A 21,367-nucleotide genomic window follows, 5' to 3' on the forward strand; every position below is an offset into this window, starting at 1 on the left:
ACTCTTGCTTTGCTGGTGGAAGCATGAAATGGCTCAACTTTTTGTGGTTTGGCAAAATGAATTGAAATATGAGATGTATACATCCTTTAACACAGAAATGTATCTTAGGGTGTGAAATTTATCTTTGGTGTGAAAAGATTCTTTTGCAAGTACATGCCTGGCGACATGAGAGAGGAGGGAGGAGAGGCAATGAAGCATAGTGCTGAAGAGAACAGACTGAGCCTCCATGGTGAAAGACTGAACGTTTACCCCCCGAAAATCAAGAACAAGACAAGGATGCCTGTTTTCACTGCTGCTATTCAACATTGTAATGGAAGTTCTAGCCAGAGCAATTAGGCAAGAAAAAGAAATACAAGCCATCCAAATTGGAAAGGAAGAAGTAAAACACCACTCAGATAATATGATCCTATATATGGAGAATCCAAAAGAAGTCACAAAAAGCAATTAAAGTTAATAAACCAATTCATTAAAGTTTTGAGGTACAAGATCAACACATAAAAATCAGTTGTGTTTCGGGGCGTCTGGGTGGCTCAGTCGTTAAGCGTCTGCCTTCGGCTCAGGTCATGATCCCAGGGTCCTGGGATCGAGCCCCACATCGGGCTCCCTGCTCTGCGGGAAGCCTGCTTCTCCCTCTCCCACTCCCCCTGCTTGTGTTCCCTGTGTCTCTCTTTGTCAAATAAATAAATAAAATCTTTAAAAAAAAAAAAAAAAATCAGTTGTGTTTCTGTACACCAGCAAGAGGAAATTAAAAAAGGAAATTAAGAAAATAATTGCATTTATAATAGCATCCAAAAGAGCATAAGCTGTGGGGCCAGTGTTGTTACTCTGTGTCTTAGTCTGTTGGGGCCACTATAACAAAATACCACAGATGGAATGGCTTATAAACAACAGAAATGTGCTTTTCACAGTTCTGGAGGCTGGGAATTCTAAGATCAAGGTGCTGGCAGATAAGGTGAGTATGCACTTCCTGGTTCATAGACAGCCATTGTTTTGCTGTGCCCTCACATAGAAGGGGCAAGGAGTTTCTGGAAACTCTTTTATAAGGGCATTAATCCCTTCAGCCCTCATGACCTAATTACTTCCCGAAGGCCTCACCTCCTAACGCCATCACACTAGGGGTTAGGTTTCAACATTTGAATTTTAAGGAGTCACAAACATTCAGTCCATAGCACTATGTGAACGTAGGCTCGCTTTGTCTGTACCACAGTTTGCTCAGATATAAGGTGGGGATAATACCAGGACCTTCCTTACAGGGCTGTTTTGGGAGAGGTGAGAAATGAAAGAGTTAATATATATTATTAACATATGCTTAAAAGAGTGCTTGGCACACAGTAAGAGCTATATCAGGGTTACCAAAAAAATGTTTACAATTGGAAAAACTGAGCAAAACTTCTAGTTAAATATCCACCAGGAAGAGACAGGGGGCAAATTAGCACAACTCGCCTCTTAGGTTGAACTATATGGAATTGCCAATATCTACTCCTTTGGTCTAAAAAATGAGCAATTTCATATGTTCCAATCTAAACACTAGAATGCTCTGTAACCATTAAAAGTCATTCCATATCATAGATCTATCTTTATCATAATGTTTATCACTACTGTTGTGGAAAGATTTAATAATATATTATTGAGTAAAAACAGCAAGTTACATAAAGCATGTAGAGTGTGGCCATGTTTGGGTGTCAAGGTGTGGGCATAAAGAGATACCTGGAAGGGGCGCCTGGGTGGCTCAGTCGTTAAGCGTCTGCCTTCAGCTCAGGTCATGATCCCGGGATCCTGGGATCGAGCCCCACATCGGGCTCCCTTCTCCGCGGGAAGCCCGCTTCTCCCTCTCCCACTCCCCCTGCTTGTGTTCCCTCTCTCGCTGTCTCTCTCTGTCAAATAAATAAATAAAATCTTAAAAAAAAAAAAAAAAAAAGAGATACCTGGAAGATACTCTGTTTCAACAGCAGTAACCTCTGGGAGGGAGAATGTTAGAAGCTCTTCATATTCTTTGTGCAGTTCTGTGAAATTTACACTTTTACAACAATTAAAGGGGTTTTCTTGAAAAATGTGGCTCATAAAACCCAAACACAGGGCTGCCTAATGTGGCCATAGGCCATTGTCTTACCACCACCCAAGAGTGAAATATTCTACTTCTTTCACTGAAGCTTAAGATAACACTACTTGTTTGTTTTGTCGTTTTGTTTTCTTCTGGAAGATATAACATAATGTTGGTTCATGTGGGCTCAGGATTATCTAAAAATTTCGGGCCTCTAACAAAAACTTCTGCCACCTTGGGTGGGCTCTTTTTGTACTGGCATAACTGAGTTTTTTAGTTCAAGGTCAGGATTTTACATGTATCTATTATTTTTCCTCTAGTTGATAAACTTTAACTAATAGATTAAGATTCACTCTCTGTTCTCCATGTAGTTGAATGTGTAGAAAGTATTGTATTCTGGAATACAAGTTCTTTGAATGAGAGAGAGCATTTGGGAAGCATTATAAGGACGGGTTTTCCAGAAGCGTTGGCTGATGGAAAAGAAATGCAATAGCCAAAGGAAATTGAAGTGAAGATGATGTCTTAGTTAAGCCGTGGGTAATAAGGAACTGAAACTCCTTCACTCTAGCTCAGGAAAAGGTGGGGTAGGGTGAAGCCTGGGGGGGGGGGGGCTCTTATAAAGCTAGAACAGGCCAACTATATTGGGGTAGGCTGAATAATGGCCCACAAAAGATTTCCACTCCCAATCCCCAGGACCTATGAATCTGTATGGGCAAAAGGAACTTTGCAGATGTGATTGAGTTCAAGGTCTTGAGATGGGGAGATTATTCTTGATTATCTGAGTGTCCCCAATGTAATCACAAGAGTCCTCAAAAGAGGGAAGCAAGAGGGTCAAAGTTAGAAAAAGAAGATATGACAATGGGAGCTGAGGTTGGAGTGACGTGGCTGGGAGCCCAGGAATGCCAAGACAGCTTCTAGAAGCTGGAAAAGGTAAGGAACAGATTCTCTCGTGGAGCCTCCAGCCCTCCGGGAGCCACCTTGATTTCAGCCCCATAAGACCAATTTTAGGTATCTGGCCCCCAGAACTAAGAGAATAAATTTGCATGAAGACACTACGTTTGTGGTAATTTGTTACAGGAGCAATGGAAAACTAATACAATCGGTACTAACTTGCCTTGGGGGTGCAGGCTCCCCTCCACTTTCTTCTCAGTGCATCTCTTGCTGTCCTTGGCCCCTTGCGGACCTCACCCCACTGCTGAGTGGGGCAGGGATGGAAATAATTGGATTCTTCTCTTGGGGTTATAAATACAGAAAGCAGAGGCTGTGGGCTCAACTTCTCCATGAGGTACAGAGGACAGTGTCCAGGGCCCACAGTTCCTTTAGGCACCAAGAAAATGTTGGCCTTGAGGTAAGTGTCAGTTACCCAGATTTGAGGGTGGTTCACTTTCAGATCCCATCCTTTCGATTTAGAGTTACCTTTACTCAGTGAGCCCAGGCGCTGTGAGGGAGGGTCAGGCTTTGCTGAGCTGTGCTTCCCGGCCTGAGGCCCTTTGAGGGCTCTCTCACCATGCTGGCATGGGTCCGGGGCCCCCTGAGGTGCCAATAAGAGAAAGCCCTTCATATTCAGAGTGTGCAGGTCCTCTTCATGGTGGGCACCTTCATCTACACCTGTTGAGTCGGTGCTGTGTGCAAGCCTCAGAGCTCCACAGCTGAGCTCATTCTCTGTCCTTCGCTCCTCCCCATCCCTCTGCAGCCCCCCTCTGAGGCCAGACCTGCCTGTGAGTGCCCACTTCCCCTCACATTAGTCCTCTTCCGACCTCCCCAGGCTCAGCAGCTTTCCATCCCACCATCTCTTTCTCCCCATCCTACAAGGCATCAGTAAGCCCCCAGCTCCTTCCTGCCCATGCACCAGAGGGACCAGTGGGTTTTTGGTCTTCAGCATGCACAGAATTGTAGCTTCTTCGAGCTGAAAGTTCACAGGGATCAGAGAGCCAGGCAGCTGTCCCCTTGTTCAGGGACTACACCAATGGCCAGAGGTGACATGGCTTGTCTGAGTCTTAGGGACAGTCGTTAGGGCAGGATACCATCAACTCTTTTCCTCTTTTTTTCCTTTGATGCAGCTCTTGTATGATAGGTTCATTATCATACAAAGACAAGTTTTCTGACTTATGAGAGGGTTGGATTCTGTTACAGCTGATCTATAATATGTTGTGTGCCTGAAATGAATATGACAGATTCAAATCGAGCTTCCCAAATGGTGGGCCAAACTAACCCAGTGTTATTCTGGGAGAATGTCGCCATGTCTGACATGGAAACACTGCACAGACCATGTTCACATTGTTACGCTAGGCTGAAATACGCTGTCGAACAAGTATTATATTTGTCTATGGAACTGTATGTCATAGCTCCTTCTCATATATGCTGATTGGACCTAAAATCTGGATCTCTAGCTCCAAAGTCCTTCTTGATGAGATTTCTTTTTTCTTTTATTTTCCTTAGGATTTTATTTTTGGGTAATCTCTACACCCAACATGGGGCTCGAACTCACAACCCCAAGATCCAGAACTGCACACACTCCACCAACTGAGCCGGCCAGGCACCCCTGGTGAACTTTCTCTTTTAATGAATGGTATATAAATACTAAAATATATTGACAATAATATAGTAAACACCCATGTACCACCATCCAATTTAAGAAATAAAATATTATTAATCCAGTTTTAGCTCCCTGCAGACCCCACCTGGATCCCACTCTCTTTCCTCTCCTCTTATAAACACCATCCTGAATTTGGTATTTGTCATTCTGTGTTTGTTTTTATATTTCTACAACATACGTCTATAGCTAAAAAACATTTTTTCCTTTTTTATTGGGGTGAGATTCATATCACATGAAATAACCATTGTAAAGTGATCAAATCAGTGGCATTTAATAATACATTGTTGTATATCCACCACCTCTATCTAGTTCCAAAACATTTTCACCACTCCAAAGGGAAACCACACGCGTTCATAGTCACTCTAGCTCCCCAGCCCCGGGCACCCATCAGTCAACTCTCTGTTGCTATGGATTTACCTATTCTGGATTATTTCACATAAATAGAATCATACAACATGTGACCTTTTGTATTTGTCTTCTTTTCCTTCGCATAATGTTTTCGAGGTTCCTACACAGTATAGCATGTCTCAGTACTTTATTCCTTTTTATAGCTGAATAATATTTCATCACACAGGTAGACCACATTTTATTATCTATTTGTCTACTGCTGAATATGTGGGCTGTGTCCGTCTTTAGGCTATTATGAATAGTGCTGCTATGAGCACGCGTGGACAGGCATTTGTTTGAATGTAGAATGCTGTTTTGGATTTCTTTAAACTTTACATCATACTGTGGCATATAGGGCTAAGAGGTCTGGTTCTGGGCTAGACGGTAGACCAACTGAGGACCTCAGTTCTGCCACTGACGATCTGTGTTATCTTGGGCAATTTCCTTTACCTCTCAGCCCATTTTCTCATCTATAAAAGCGATGATAACAGTAACCATCTCCTATTGCTGTGAAGATTAAACAGATGACGCATGAAGAGCACTTGGCATGTACTAAGTGCTCGATAAAGGGCAGCTGCTATTATCAATATTAATTATAAACCAGGTGGATGTTTCTGGAAAATAGGTGGCTGACCTGCTTGACACATCCTTAGGCGTTGATGTGTTGCTCAGCCCCAGGACAAAACAGGTGGACCAATCTGGAGCTGGACTCTGGTATTTGAGAAGTTGCCCTGTAAGTCAGGGTCTATATTAGGCAATTTTGGAGACTGACATTGGGGGCAATCATTTCCATCACGTGGTGAGAGCTCATAGCGTGCCAGATATGATGCTGAGGAGTTTGCACACATACCTCATTTCATCCTCACAACCACCTCTGAGGTAGGTACGACGATTCTTCCCACTTTACAGATAAGGAAAATGAGTCACAGAGAAGGCAGGTAGGTAGGCTGCCCAAAGTCACCCAGAAAAGCCAGCATGTGAATGGAGGGAGCCTTTGGAACCTGCATCCAACACCACTACACTGTGCCTCCGTTGAGAAAACCACTTATGCTTTTCTGTGTCTGCCATTTAGCGTTGCTTTGATCAGTGACAAGCGGTACCAAAAGAAAGAGCCTCTTATCAGTTCCGTGCACACCAAGGTGAAAGGGATAGCAGAGGTGAAGGCGGAGATCTTGGAGAATGGAATGAAGAAGACGGTGTCTGGGGTCTTTGACACTGCAGATTACACCTTCCCCTTGCAGGTGAGCTCTTGTCGGCAACTCCCAGGGACTCCTCCCTGGTCGCTGTCACCAGTGCCCTGCCTCCCTCCCCTGGGACCCTGAGCCTCATGTCAGAAAAACACTGGCCCTATTTTAAAAAGCTCTGTGAAAATCCCAACTGAGAAAACCTAAAAATTGCAAAATTGGGTCAAATCCAGCAGCTCAAAGATGATTCTTTGCTTTATCGAGTCCTACGGGGTTTCTCAAAATAGCAGTGTGATCTGGTGCATTTAAAGCACGGTTTGATTCACTCACAACTTGACATATACACAGCTTTGTAGAAGCAGGGCCATCAAGTCAGCAAGGTCTGCCTAGATCCAGAAGGACAAAGAACTTCCTTCCTGGACAGGACTGGCCCTTCTAAATTGTTTGTGTGGAGTTTTATCAACAAAAATGTCTCCAGAAAAAAAACACTCACTCAGATACATTTTTACACAAGGGAAAGGAAAGAGATGACAAAGACAGGAAGGGTGTGGATCACAGGGAGAGGCTATGTGACTGCTTAAATTTGCGAGAAGAGGAAGTAAAAGTAGAATAGTCAAAAAGGAGACTCAAAGTAGGAATGAGAACACCAAAGAACAGATAGGGAGGCTGGAGGGACAAAGGGACACTTTTGCAGCCTCTGGGAGCTGGGGTACTTTGCAAAACCATAAAACCCAGGCCACTATCTGTTTGTTTCTATGGGGCGGGGGGGAGCTGGTTCAGTAAGATCTCCAGCTATTTCCTGGGTTGTGGGCTGCCTTTTGCCCTTTAATTAAAATCCTGGATAATCTGAACAGCGTTCTGATGAAGCCAACACCCCACCGCCCCACCCCCACTCCCCAGGTCTCTTAAGTTTCAATTTAATGGGATTTTATTGTGTCCAAAAAATGACAAGGCTGCTTTTGAGGCTGGAATGGAAAATGAATACTCAATCAGTTTGAATGTCCCTTTGCTCTCCTTTAGCTCAGCAGGGCGGCACATCCAGCTTTGATATTAAGCCCTCAGCACAGTCCAAGTTTCTCCCAGACCTGATTTCTAGAGTGTAGTTTAGAAAGGTGGAAGGTTCGCCCCCAGGCACTGAGCAGGCTGGATGATTATGATTAAGTAGCTCTGCTCTCCAAGGCCTGGCATTTGCCTCCTCTCCTCTTTCTCTGCAGGGGAACTCCTTCTTCGTGATGACAAACTTTCTCAAGACAGAAGGCCAACAGCAGGGGTTATGTCCTGACGTAAGGAGGGGACCTGGAGTGGTCGGGCGGGTGAGAAGAGTTGCTGGAGGGGGCACAGGTCAGAGGAAGATGATGGGCAGAGGCCATTTTCACACTACGGTCAGACTCTGGTTCCCCTAAGACCGGCCGTTAAACCTGCTCCCTAGAGCACAGAAAGTCAAATGGGCCTAAACTAGTCATTGCATATCTCTTTTCCTTCTTCTGTCCTCAGGCCGGAGGCCTAGCTGACCTCATTTTCTGAAGCCAGGAAAAACTGCTGGCTGGCACCCCTTCCTTCCCATTTCCTGCTGAGCCTTCGTGCTTGTGGCTTTGCCCAGTTCTGCTCTCCAGCCCGGGGGCCCTTCCCTGAAAGTGGTACCTGGCTACCTTGGCATCTGCTTTTTAGAGTTTTATTTTTATTTTTTATTGACATATAACTCATATGCCATAAAGTCCTCCATTTTAAAGTGGAGAAATGAGTGGGTTTTCGTATTTTCACAATGTTGTACCACTACCCCACTACCTAATTCTAGGACATTTTCATCACCCCAAAAAGAAGTCCTATACCCATGAGCAGTCACTCCCCATTCCCCCCTTCCCTCAGCCTCTGGCAAGCACTGATCTACTTTCTGTCTCTGTGGATTTGCCTATTCTGGGTATTTCGTATCACTGAGATCATACGATATGTGGCATTTTGGGGCTGGCTGCTTTCACTCGGAATCACGTTTTGAAAGGTCATCAGTGTTGTAGCAGGTGTCGGTGCTTCCTTCCTTTTTATGGCCAAATCATATCCATTGTATGAATGCGCTACGCTTTGTTTGTCCTGATGAATATTCGGGTTGTTTCTACTTTTTGGCTACTGTGAATGGTGCTGCTGTGAACATTTGTGTACAAGTTTTGGTGTGGACAGAGGCATTTGCATTTCTGTATCTTAAGAGACACACATTGGGGCGCCTGGGTGGCTCAGTTGGTTAAGCGACTGCCTTCGGCTCAGGTCATGATCCTGGAGTCCCGGGATCGAGTCCCGCATCAGGCTCCTTGCTCGGCAGGGAGTCTGCTTCTCCCTCTGACCCTCCTCTCTCATGCTCTCTCTCTCTCTCTCTCAATAAATAAATAAAAATCTTAAAAAAAAAAAAAAAAAGAGACACACATTGCTTACTCCCCACTATCCTGTCCTTCTCCCTGCAGTTTCCCACCCGAAGGACGATCTGTTCCTCTGACAGGGGTTGTAAAAAGGGACGGATGGACCCGCAGAGCAAAGGTATGTTCTGTTTCTTTTCGGGGATCCTGGGGGGTGGGTGGTCTGGTATCTTGGTGACGTTCACAATGCCCTAAAGTTCAAATCTTTAGCCTCTGGCTCTCAGCTGCCTTCTTCCACCCTCACCAGGCCGTGGGAGAGCCTGTGTCTGTCCCATGCCTCTGCTCTGTCCCCAGAGGATTAGCTACTGACTAGCAATGTGATCTAATTCCCCAGTGAGGGCAGCTCCTGAAAACCCCCAGAATAAGCATCTTCAGGGCTCTCATTGACAGGAAAATCAATGCCCCACAGTGTCATCTGTGTATGCTGAGCTTTCCCCCTCGAATTTCCCCAAAGGTTGAGGAGTATGAACTGTAGCCCTAGGGCTCCTGGGGACGGTACCATTATTAACCTACAGAATTTCTGTATCTCTTCTTTTAACTTAAAGACGCACGTGACAATTAAAAAAAAAAATGACCACAAAAAAGATAAAACCATCAGTGGTTATAACACACACACATACACAAAAAAGGCCTACGGATGTTACATTCTGTACCATAAGACGTGTGTGTTTGAGTTGGTATAGAGACCATTCAAACATGACTTACTATTTAACTTGCCCCCTCGGGAATCTGTTAGTGACACTAACGCTCCAGGAAGATGTGTCATGTTCATTCTGTGGCTTTGCACATCCCTGGTCCGTGCTGTACACCCCTAAGGGACTCCAGTGCCCTCCAGTGCCACTTAGAAGCCATGTTCTGGTCCAGGTGTGCCAGGCGAGAGAACACACCCTGCTCAGCTCTTCTCTCAGCATTTTTCTTGCAAAGAAACCAAAATAAACCAACAGCATCCATGGTCTCTCTGTCTTCTCTCTGAATCTTTTTTTTTAAAAAAGCTTACCATCCGATGTGTTCCTTGCTTGGGTTGCCTTATGTAAGTTTGTGGTTCGAATGGGGTTTCGTGGAAACTGAAACTGCTTGGGTTGAAAAGCATAAATAAATAGTCTCTTGCTTGGGTTGAGTTCATGACGCACCCACCGTTTTCACACCTGTGCTTCTCTGGCCTCTTGACCCCACCCGCACCCTCCCACCAGGGATCCAGACCGGAAGGTGTGTAGTGTATAAAGAGAGGCTGAAGACCTGTGAAGTCTCCGCCTGGTGTCCCATCGAGGAGGTGGAAGAGGCCCCCCGGTGAGCTGCGGTGGGGGGGGGGGGGGGGGCGGAGATGGGATGGCCCTGACCAGTGAGCAGATGAAAAGTCCTGAAAAGTCCTCCCTCTCTCCCCCTCCGTCCCAGGCACACCAGTGGTCTCTGAGAAGGCCATGCTAATTGTTAAAATATTGCAATAATTCTATACGGGCTGGTATATAACTACTACCCTGAGCACCCTTGGGTGCCCCTGGGCCCCTGGCTGTCCCAGCACCTTACAGAGCGTCTCTGGAGCCCTTCTCTAGCACTACAGCAGGTCCCATTCTGACTGGTTGGTGTCCATACTGAGCGATTAAGGATGGGAAGGTGGCAGGAAGGGAGTGAGGAAAGGAAAAAGGAAGAAAGGGGAAGGGAAAGGAAGGGGAGAGGAAGGAGGGGAAAAGAGGGAGCGAGGGAGGGAGAGAAGAGAAGTTTTCTTAAATTAAGTGGTCACAGTGACATACAGATTTGTTGATCCCCTATATTGATTCTTCTCTTTAATACACAATGACAGGCCCAGAAAGCAGAACTTGATGTTAAATCTCAGAAATCACAGGGATTGGTACATTTCAGCAGAAGAATAGAGAGATCTGGATTCAAATTCTGACTCTAACACTTCCTCACTGTGTGACCTTGAGCAAGCGGCTTAACCTCTCTGAGCTTCATTTTCCTTATTTGTAAAATGAGGATAATAGTTGGCCCCACCTCGTGGGCTGTTTTGAGAATTAAATGAGATAATACTTGTTACCTCACAAGCAAAGTGAGCCCCATGCCTAGTTTATAGTAAGTGCTGAATAATGCACACACGCGCACATGCGCGCACACACACACGTGCGCATAGACACACACCCAAAAATGATCTCCCCCTAGAAGTGTGGTGGTTCTAGACCAGCACTGTCCAATGGATCTTTCTGCAATGATGAAAATGTTCTGTACCTGCATTGTCCAATATGGTAGCCACTAGGTACAGTGGCCATTGGGCACTTTAAAATGTGGCTACTACAACTGAGCAACTGAATTTTTAATTTAATTTAAATTCAACTTTAATAGCCACACATGCCTAGGGGATACTATACGGGAGAACACAGCTCTAGATGAATGTGGCTCAAAACCACACCATCAGCATCTTTGGGGCAAAGAGAAGATTGCCCCAAGCTGACTTTTTAGAAGGTCCAGGCAAAGGTTTCCCATGTCAGGGTGGGAAGCGCTCGGCAGGGTCAGCCTGTCCAGCCCTCAATCATTAATGGTACCACCCAGGTTTATTTCTAGGTCAGAGAAGTTTCTTTTTCACGGAAAGAATTGCCCAGGGCTTGAGTGAGCTATCGGCTAACACTCAAGTAGTCCCTGGTTCCAGGAAAGAGTCCTCTTGATTACCTGTAGTTTTCAGTTGCTAACTTATTCATCAGATAAATACTGGGCATCTCCAATGTGCAGGTCCTTGGACTGCAATTCTACATGACCTTGGGCAAGCAACCCCCTGAACTTCAGTTTCCTCATATTTTATGCAAAGGGATTACTAAAATGATTCATTTAATCATTCAGTCAACACATCCGATACCACATAGGAGGTATTAGATATTAATTTTACATGTAACTATGCACAAGAGACTGTGCTAAAAATACAAGCAGACCCAGATAGCGAGCAGGTCTCAAGCCTCTTGCAGGCTAATCAGAGGTAAGACATGTGCACAGAGAACTATAATTCAAGGCAGAAAGTTAAGCGTGTCATAAGAGAGGAATAAAGGACTTTGATCCTTCAAGTTTCAAGTCCTCTTATTCTTAGAATGTTGCCCAGGAAGCATGGGATTTAGGATGTTCTAAAGGTAAACAGTCTGGCATGTCATAGGCATTTGTTATAAATAAGATTTTTTATGCAAATGTCAGAAATACAACTTAAACTGGCTTCAGGAAAAAAGACAATGTTACCATTTTTTTTAATTCCTGTAAATGAGGAGTCCAGAAGCACTATCAGGAAAGGTTTGATCCAGGCTTCAAATAAAAATGATGTCATTAAGATTCTTTTTCTTTCTGTCTTTTCCAACCCCCACCCCCACCCTCACCCCCACCCCAGTTATTCTTTCTTCCATTTTGGTTTTCCTCACACTGTGGTCCAGGGAACTCCGGGTTTACACTGTCTTTACTACTAGCAATCCTAAAGAAAAATGAGTTTTTCTTTTTCCAGTATTTCCTACAAAAACCCTAGAATGTTTTCATTGGCCTAAGTCGTATAACAATCTATGAACCAATCACTATAGCCAAGAGGACTGGGTTATTCTGTTTAGCCAGCTCTGGGTCACTTGCCCAACCTGGGAGCTGTAAGGATGGGCAGGAGATGGACTCCTCCCCACCCAACCCTCTGGGCTGAGAGTGGAAGAGACCTAGCTATCCCAAAGGGAGAAAACTGAGGTGGTTCTAACAGAGGGGGAATGGATGCTGGGCAGGCAAAAACTATAGTGTTCTCTATAGTTATATCCTAAATAGAGGCAAAGCTGGGCTCTGGCAATTTTGGAATAAAAAGTAGATCATCTTGGTGCCCCCTTCCAAATACCTCCATCCTTTTCTGGTGTACTCCCATTATATATACCTGCCACCCACTCGGCCTGCCAACAATAAGGTAGCAGCTGTATCTCTTTACCCACAGCCAATTCTCTCCATCTTCAGCAGACTGTCAACTACATAAGGACAAAAACCTTGACTGCCTTGTTCATCACTATATTCCCAATGCCTAGCCCCATGCCCAGCAGAATAAATATTTGTCAAATGAATGAATCTATGGGTTGTCGGTGGACCTTCCTAAAGTCTAGGATTTGGGCTCCTCTCACTCATGGAGAATTTATGCCCCTCAGAGCTTATCAACCTATAACTAATAGAGCTGACTATATGTGTGGCCCTGTGCTAAAGGCCGGGGATGCCAAGATAAGGAAAATCCAAGTCTATTGGGAAAGACACAAACAGAGGTGTGCTGGAGCTGGTTTATACTGACTCTGAGCCAATTATGCTCATCCCTTCCCAACTCCAAGTTCAGTGATACCCACTAATGGCTTGAGATCAGCCATGGTGGGAGTACTTATACCACAGTAATCAGTAAATGCTATATATCAGAGCTTTTCTTCCCCACTGGGGGAAAGAAATGTTAAACATTTACCAGCACATCACCACACATACCTGAACATACAATTACATCAGAGTGTGAGAAGGGTTATAGTAAATGCCATGGGGTCTCAGGAAGAGAGAAATTCTTACTCTTTTTTAGATTTTTAGGAAGGTTTTGCCACTAGACTACATTTCTCTTCACTCATTGCAATGACCCGAGCTAGAAACCAGAAGCCTGTGATCCCACTGCCCCACTGATCCCCATTTCGAATCTCTCTCTCAGGCCCGCGCTCTTGAACAGTGCCGAAAACTTCACTGTGCTCATCAAGAATAACATTGACTTCCCTGGCCACAACTACACCTCGTAAGTGCCCAGAATGTCTAGCTGTTAGCTATCTACTGCTGTGTAATGCATTAGCCAAAATTTAGAAGCTTAACAGCCCATGTTTATTATCTCATACAGTTTCTGTGGGTAAGGAATGTGGGAATGACTTCGCTGGATGGTTCTGATTCAGGGTCTCTCAGGTTGCAGTCAGGCTGTCAGTGGGGACTGCAGTCATCTCTGGCTTGACTGGGGCTAGAATCCTCTTCCAAGCTCACTCACCTAGTTGTCAGCAGGAGGTTCAGTTCCTCACCATATGGACCACCCCTTGGACTGCCTGAGTGTCCTTTAGGAATGGTGTCTGGCTTCCCCCAGGGCAAGTGATCCGAGAGGGACAGACAGCAAGCCAACAATACAGTAAACAAGATGGAAGTCACAGGCTTTTATGACTGAAGCTTGGAAGTGACACACCATCACTTCTGCCACATGCTAGTGGTCACAGACCAACCCAGCACAGGATGGGAGGGGACTACACAAGGGTGTGTATCCCAGGGGCTGAGGATCCCCGGGGCCCCTCATGGAACCCAGCTACCAACTGGCTCATTGCCATGAAAGAGACGGGTCTCAGTTTTCAAAAACACGTTTGTTTGTTTGTTTCTCGTTGTGTGCAGGAGAAACATCTTGCCAGGTGTAAACATCACCTGCACCTTTCACAAGACTCAGAGTCCACAGTGTCCTATTTTCCGACTAGGAGATATCTTCCAAGAAACAGGAGATAATTTTTCAGATGTGGCAATTCAGGTTGGTGGTGTCTTTGGATGGCGAGGGTGTGATTCGGGGGGTGGAAGATGTCAAATAGCCAAGAGGCCAGGCCCCTGGATCTTAGTTATAGGGCTCCCTTTATTGAGCATTCAGTAAATCCCTGGTTGGTGCCAAGGCCTTTCCCTGCATTTTTACTCCATCGAATCCAACAACAACCCTGTGAGTCACATCCCTGGAGCAGTAGTTCCTGAGACTGCTGTAACAACCCACCACGATCTCAGTGGCTTAAAACAACACGCCAGAGGTCTGGAGTCCTTGAGTCAGAAGTCCAAAATCAGTTTCACTGGACCAAAATCAAGATACCACTGGGGCCACGAACCCTCCAGAGGCCCCACAGGAGAATCCATTTCCTGGCCTTTTCCACCTTCTAGAGCTAGAAGCTTGTAGCCCCTTCTCCCAGATTCGAAGCCAGCTGCACAGCATCTTGCGTCAGTGGTCACATTGACTTATTCTGTGCCAAGTCTCCCTCTGCCTCCCTCTTATAAAGATACTGGTCTTTTTCAGAGAGAGCATTTATAAAAGGAAACATGTAGGGCCCATTTGGATAATCCAAGATAATCTCCCCATTAAGTTCATCACATCTGCAGTCTCTTTTGCCATATAAGATAATATATCCGAAGATTCCGAGGGTTGGGACCCGGGATTCGGAATACCTTTGGGAGTCATTATTCAGACCACCACACTTGGATTTGTCAGGATTCTTCCAGTTGCACCTTACGGACATCCAACTCAAATAATGTAAGCAAAGAATAAATTAAAAAGCATTTTGGGGGCAAAAGGAAACCAAACTCAACTGGCTTAAGCGAAAAAAAGAACCATGTATTATTAACTCATGTAAAGACACCAGGGGAAATGGACTTTCTAGTACACCCAAGGCACTTTCATACCTCAGGAGTTTTCTTTTCCTTTCTTTTTTAAAAGATTTTATTTATTTGTTTGTTTTAAAGAGGGAGCACCCCACCTTGGGAGTTTTCTTCTGCTTGTCCCCTCTGCCTGGAACAGTCTTGCCCCAGACATAGCATTAGCTGTCTCCCTCACCTTCTTCCAATATTTGCTCAAATATAAGCTCAGTGAAGCTTTCCCTTACTACTACCTTTAAAATGACAATTTCAGGGCACGTGGGTGGCTCAGTTGGTTAAGCGTCGGACTCTTGATTTCAGCTCAGGTCATGATCTCAGGGTTGTGAGGTCGAGCCCCGCCTCAGGCTCTACACTGGGCATGGAGCCTGCTTAAGTTTCTCTCTTCCTCCCCACTCTCTGAAAAAAATTTTAAAATGACAATTTCAATCTCTACCCCTATCCCAGCATGCTCTATGGCCCTTGCCCGGTTTATTTTTATCCCTGGCACCTAGCACTATCTGACATAGTATATATTTTATATATCCATTTGTTTGTTGTCTGTCTTCCCTGACTAGAAGTTTCATGAGGGCAGGCGTCTTTGGAATCTTTTGTTAATTTCTGTATAATGCTCAGCATAATGGGCACTCAATAAATATTTATTGACTGAATGAAGCATGTGATAGCAGTAGGCATGGCTGCATCCAGGAACTCAAATGATGTCTTTAGGAATCTGACTCCTTTCATCTCTTTGCTGTTTCCTTAATGATGATGTCATTCGTAGGCAGACTGTCCACATGTCAAGGTAAAGCCGCCAAAGTCCTAGGACTGTGCGGTCTGATATGGTAGCCACTAGTCACATGAAGCTATTTAAACTTAAATTAATTGAAATGAAATGAAATATTTATTTCCTTTGTCATACTAGCCACATCTCAAGCACTTAATAGCCACATGTGGCCAGTGACTACTTGATTGCACAGCATGAATATAGAATATTTCCATCACTGCAGAAGATTCTGTTGGACAATGCTGCTGTGGACTGTCACAATCTCTGGCTAGTGGTCCCAACCAATAGAGGACCTCTTTTTTTATGGTTCTGACAAAATGTCTCAGAGAAGACTCTGATTGGTCTATCTTGGACCACATACCTATTCCTGAACCCGTCTCATCAGGTCCTTACTGGCCAGGCCTAGACCATCTTGCCATTCTGGGAGCTGGGAGAGAGGACAGTCCCATTCAAACCACTCAGCTGGGATAGATGTTTGCCAAAGAAAATTCCAGGCATTTTTACCAGGAGAACTGGATGCTGAATGACAGAAACATCAGATATTCACAAAAATATGCAGAGTGCTTGGCTTCATGCCAATAAATGACAATTGTGATTAGTCTGTATTTCCCCTTTCTCCAAGTCAGAGTCTGCTTGCTACTCACCTTTTTATCCCTAGCATCTAGCACACTGTCTTGAAATACCATCTTTTGTCCATTCAAAGACATACTTTTTTCACATTTTAATCTTTCTGAAATCAAAAAGTGCTTTCAATGAGGGAGTTTCACAGTTTAATTGACAGCATTTCCTTCTGAGAAAAAGAAAATTACTTGTCTGATAAGCAATGGTGTCTAAGAATCAGTGAAATAAGATAGTCGGTGCTCAAAACATGTTTGTAGGAAGAAAGAAGTACCAAGTAGAGGTAAGAGATTAAGAGATTCCTTAGAAGTTCAGAGAAGAGAAAGATCACCTTGAATTGAGGAGGAGGGGTGACTGAATGGATAAGGAAGGTTTAAGTTGAGTCATGGAGGATGATGAGGATTTAGCTAGAGAGATGGTAGGAGAAATATTTCAATGGAAGAAAAGACAAGGGCTGAGACCTAAAAGTTCAAGTGTACCCAGCAATTCCACTCCTAAGTATATACTCAAGAGAAATGAACCACATGTCCACACAAAAACTCACACATTGTAAGTGTTCACAGCAGCATTATTCATAATAGCCAAAAGGTAGAGACAATCCAAATGTCTATCAAAGGATAAATAGATAAACCAAATGTAGTCTATCCACACAATGGAATATTCTTCCACCATAAAACGGAATGAAGTACTAATATGGGCTACAATATGGGTGAACTTTAAAAATATTATGGTAAGGGGTGCCTGGGTGGCTCATTCAGTTAAGCGTCCGACTCTTGATTTTGGCTCAGGTCATGATCTCAGAGTCCTGGGATTGAGCCCCTCATCAGGCTCTGTGCTTAGCACACAGTCTTCTTGTCCCTCTCCCTCTGCTCCTCCTCTGGCTCTCTCTCTCTCTCAAATAAAGAAAATCTTTAAAAAAATATATTATGGGGGCGCCTGGGTGGCTCACTCGTTAAGTGTCTGCCTTCGGCTCAGGTCATGATCCCAGGGTCCTAGGATGGAGCCCCTCATCGGGCTCCGTGCTTGGCGGGAAGCCTGCTTCTCCCTCTCCCACTCCCACTGCCTGTGTTCCTTCCCTCACTTTGTCTCTCTCTGTCAAATATATAAATAAAATCTTAAAAAAATATATATTATGCTAAGTGGGAGCACGTGGGTGGCTCAGTCAGTTGGGTGTCCTACTATTGATCTCGGCTCAGGTCTTGATCTCAGGGTTGTGAGTTCAGACCCACATTGGGCTCCACGCTGGGCATGGAGCCTACTTAAAAAAATAAATAACTAAAAATAAAAATATTATGCTAAGTAAAAGAAGTCCATCACAAAAGATCACATATTATATTATTTCATTCATATGAAAGAAAGCTCAGAATAAGGCACTCTATAGAGACAGAAAGTAAATTGGTGGTTGCTTAGGGCTGAGAGGAGGGGTGGAAAGGGGCACTGACTAAAAGTTTAGGGTTTTTTTTTGAGGCAATGAAACTGCTGTAAAATTTATTATGGTGACAGTCACACATATATGTGAATATACTAAAACCTGTTGAATTACACACTTTTATACACTTGTACCAATTGTATGTGAACTATATATTAATAAAGGTGTTTAAAAAAAAAAGAAATAAAAATGCCAATTCTGTTTAGGGGAAAGTGTAGACAGTGTGAAATAAGAGTTTCTCCAGAGGAGTGCTGGGAGGTAAAGCAGAAAAGATATGTGATGGGGTTCCCTGAATTCCAGTGTAACAAGCTTCAACTTAATCTTTAATGGGGGGGCCATTCAAGGTGTTAGATTATGGATGAGATTTACTGAAAGTTTTATTTTAGGAAAATAAATCTAAGGGTGTGTCCAGATGGGAGGAGGAGCAGGGAGATGCGTTTGCAGCCACTTGTGTGTGTTAGATGGGGCTGCGCTCGTGGCTCTGAAACGTCAATCTGTGTTTCCCTCTAAAAAGAAAACCTCCCTGTGCAGGGAGAGGTCTGGAAGCTGCGTCCCATGTGCAGCAGGACTTAGAGACTGTGTCTTCCCCAGGGAGGAATCATGGGCATTGAGATCTACTGGGACTGCAACTTGGACGGTTGGTTCCATCACTGCCGTCCAAAATACAGTTTCCGTCGCCTTGACGACAAGACCACCAATGAGTCCTCGTACCCTGGCTACAACTTCAGGTAACAGCGCCCAGAAACCTCCAGGCTCCGCTAAATTGCATCCCCAGCAGTCAGTGAGAGTTAATTTTGGTTCCCAAGGCAACAAGATGAATGCAAAAAGCTTCCTCTAAGAACTAGGGGTGACTGGACTTTTGTATGAATTTTTTTCTTTTTAATTATTAAAGTGATACACACTCTTTGTAAAACAGAAACAAAATTGGGGAAACAGAGAAGAGCATAGAGAGGAGGATATAAATCACCCATAATTCCTCAACCCTGAGATAATCAAAGATAAGTGGTGAATTTTCCTTCCTTTAACCAATTCTTTCATGAGGCTTCTATGAGAGCAGATCACACTTATAACCTGGTATTCTGTGTTTGTGTGTTTGTTTTGCCATTCCCTGGGTCACTCGGAATTCCTTGTGACCATCACGTTAATGATTCCGCCGTGCAAGCATAATGATAACAAGAGGCACCACTGAGGGTGGGTCTTTTATAAACCAGGCCCTTGAAGTCATCACCTCTCCACCTCACATCAACCCTGGAAGGTGGATATTCGTGTTCTCAGGTAGAGCTGAGACAGGTGAAATGATTTACCCAGGACCCACAGCTAACAGTAGCTCCATAACTCTAACTAACTTAGGTCACTCTGACCCCCAAATCCACACACTTTTCCTTCCATCGAGTGGTTTTCTTGCCCGTTCTTCCATTACTGGACATTTGGGGTGTCTCTAGTTTTTCTATTACAAATAATTCTACACTGCACATTTTGTACATAAATGTTTGAATTCCAGATTGTTTCCTTGGGATACATTTCTAGAAGTAGAATTATTGGATCAAAGGTGATTAACATTTTATCATATGCTTTCAGGTTTTTAAGTTTTTTCCTATGCCTATATTTTTCATTTCTCAGGTTTATATTCAGTTCTTTCTCAAAGCCATCTATTACTGTTTCAGTGAGGTCCGTTCTGACCTTACGGATCCTATTCCTTCTGTCTGTTCTACTATATAACCCCTTTCACCCTGACCCATTATTTGTAGTAACTTGGGTGGGATTTCTTCTTCTGAGGCTTTGAAGTATTTGTTGGTGAGTTTCAGCAGGAAAGGTCTTGTGCAAAGTTCTGTGTGTGCCATGGGATGCGGAGGCATTCCTCTGGGGTGATTATGTAATTTTCTAGTCTGCAGGACTGTATGGCATCTATCAATTATCAATCAGTTTTTGGTTTAATTTCTGGGCACTGAATGTCTTCACTCTGCTGAAAGTATCCTATCCCTGCTCCCTCCCTGGGTAGGGCTCCTGCAGCCTCAGCTCCCTTACACTTCTAGGGTAAGACTCGAGCTCCCCAGATAACAGATCTGGTTGGGGTACTCCTAGGGGACAGACTCCAGACTCCAGACATGACTCCCACTCCCCACTCATCTCTAGCACCTAGAAAATGTCTTTCCTTGTTCTGAGCTCAGTAATACATTGGTATGACTTTAAAAAATATATTTTATCGGGGCGCCTGGGTGGCTCAGCCGTTGAGCATCTGCCTTCGGCTCAGGTCGTGATCCCAGGGTCCTGGAATCGAGCCCCACATCGGGCTCCCTGCTCGGAGGGAAGCCTGCTTCTCCCTCTCCCACTCCCCCTGCTTGTGTTCCTACTCTCGCTAACTCTCTCTCTGTCAAATAAATAAATAAAATATTTAAATATATATATATATATATATATATATATATATATTTTTTTTTTTTTTTTTTTTTTTATCTTGCACTTCTTTGTATGCGGTGGGAGGTGGTGGGCATCCTGTACTGGCCCTCAGGCTGCCACCTTGATTGGAAGTCTTTTTGGTAAGAACATCTTTAAGACTCCTGATGCCACACTGCTGCCCCCCCGGCAGTCTCGTCTGACTTGTAACGTTCTTTGTAGTGCACCTTGTATGCTTCTTACTTCTGGACTTCAACCCTGTAAGAGCTGACTAGACTCCTGGTTCATTTTCACCATTGAAACTGGCTGGTGCTGATTAGGGGCTGACCTACTCTACTCTTGTTTTGACCCTCTGCACAGTTCACGCCTCTGCTTCTGACTTTTCCCCGGTAGTGATCCTGTGCCATCCTAACTTCATTTCCATGTTACCTCCTATGTCCGGATCATTTCTTCAGCCTGTTGCTACAACTCTGCCCCAGCACTAACTCGGCCCTTAAGTTTGAGGTTCCACGACCTCTCATTGCTTGTAGGTACCAGATAGGTTTCGGTGATTGTTATTGTGGCTGATCCTTTTGTGCCATTTGGTTCCAGACACAAAGTAGGCTTATGCTGTTCCCTTTTCAAAAAAAGTTGCCAACTACACCCCTAGAATAATGGCTATACAATCATTTTGCCTATGAAGCCATTAGGAAATTGATATTGGCGCTCCTTATTTATTCGTCCATCAAATATATAGCAATGAAAAAAATATTGTTGTGCCAATGGGTATATATTGGTAAACAAAATGGACAAAGTTACTACTTAGCTTATATTTTAGTAGCACATGAATATAAGTCATTATAACATATAAGACAAGAATATAAGTAAATTAAGAACTCCAATAAGGCAACATCGTTAGTCTTCAGGGAAATGTAAATTTAAACCACAATGAGAAACACCTACATATACCCCCCAGAATAGGTAAAAATTTTTAAAAGGCTGGCAGTTCCAAATGCTGACAAGGTGGAAAAGCAACTGGAACTCTCCTAGTTCCCTGGTGGGAGTGTAAGATGGCACAACCACATTAGAGAACTGTTGGGAAGTTTCTTATAAAGTTAAACATACATCTATCCTCTAATCCAGAAACCCCACTCTGAGGTAAAGAAAGGAAACACAGGTCCACCCAAAGATTT

At 44.1% G+C, this 21,367-nt stretch overlaps 2 protein-coding genes across 13 annotated transcripts in view; one reads left to right on the plus strand and one right to left on the minus strand.

Moving 5' to 3' along the window:
- Positions 1-21,367, minus strand: part of IFT81 (intraflagellar transport 81) — a 181,983-nt gene that overhangs the window by 122,276 nt on the left and 38,340 nt on the right. The gene's annotated exons all lie outside the window — the stretch shown is intronic.
- The window catches only part of P2RX7 (purinergic receptor P2X 7), a 47,161-nt gene that overhangs the window by 9,462 nt on the left and 16,332 nt on the right, over positions 1-21,367 (plus strand). For 2 of the 5 annotated variants that reach the window (XM_078061018.1, XM_078061019.1), the window contains exons 2-9: positions 4,481-4,610; positions 6,097-6,265; positions 7,423-7,491; positions 8,659-8,731; positions 9,801-9,897; positions 13,271-13,351; positions 13,981-14,110; positions 18,393-18,529. In XM_078061018.1, the coding sequence (XP_077917144.1) occupies positions 6,209-6,265; positions 7,423-7,491; positions 8,659-8,731; positions 9,801-9,897; positions 13,271-13,351; positions 13,981-14,110; positions 18,393-18,529 (644 nt within the window). In that variant the 5' untranslated portion in view covers positions 4,481-4,610; positions 6,097-6,208. Of the gene's footprint in view, positions 1-2,664; positions 2,972-4,480; positions 4,611-6,096; positions 6,266-7,422; positions 7,492-8,658; positions 8,732-9,800; positions 9,898-13,270; positions 13,352-13,980; positions 14,111-18,392; positions 18,530-21,367 lie in introns of those variants that run through there. The other 3 variants (XM_036085122.2, XM_036085123.2, XM_078061017.1) reach the window with 2 other exon arrangements.

The sequence above is a fragment of the Halichoerus grypus genome, chromosome 13, assembly GCF_964656455.1.
Source record: "Halichoerus grypus chromosome 13, mHalGry1.hap1.1, whole genome shotgun sequence".
Classification (NCBI taxonomy): domain Eukaryota; kingdom Metazoa; phylum Chordata; class Mammalia; order Carnivora; family Phocidae; genus Halichoerus; species Halichoerus grypus.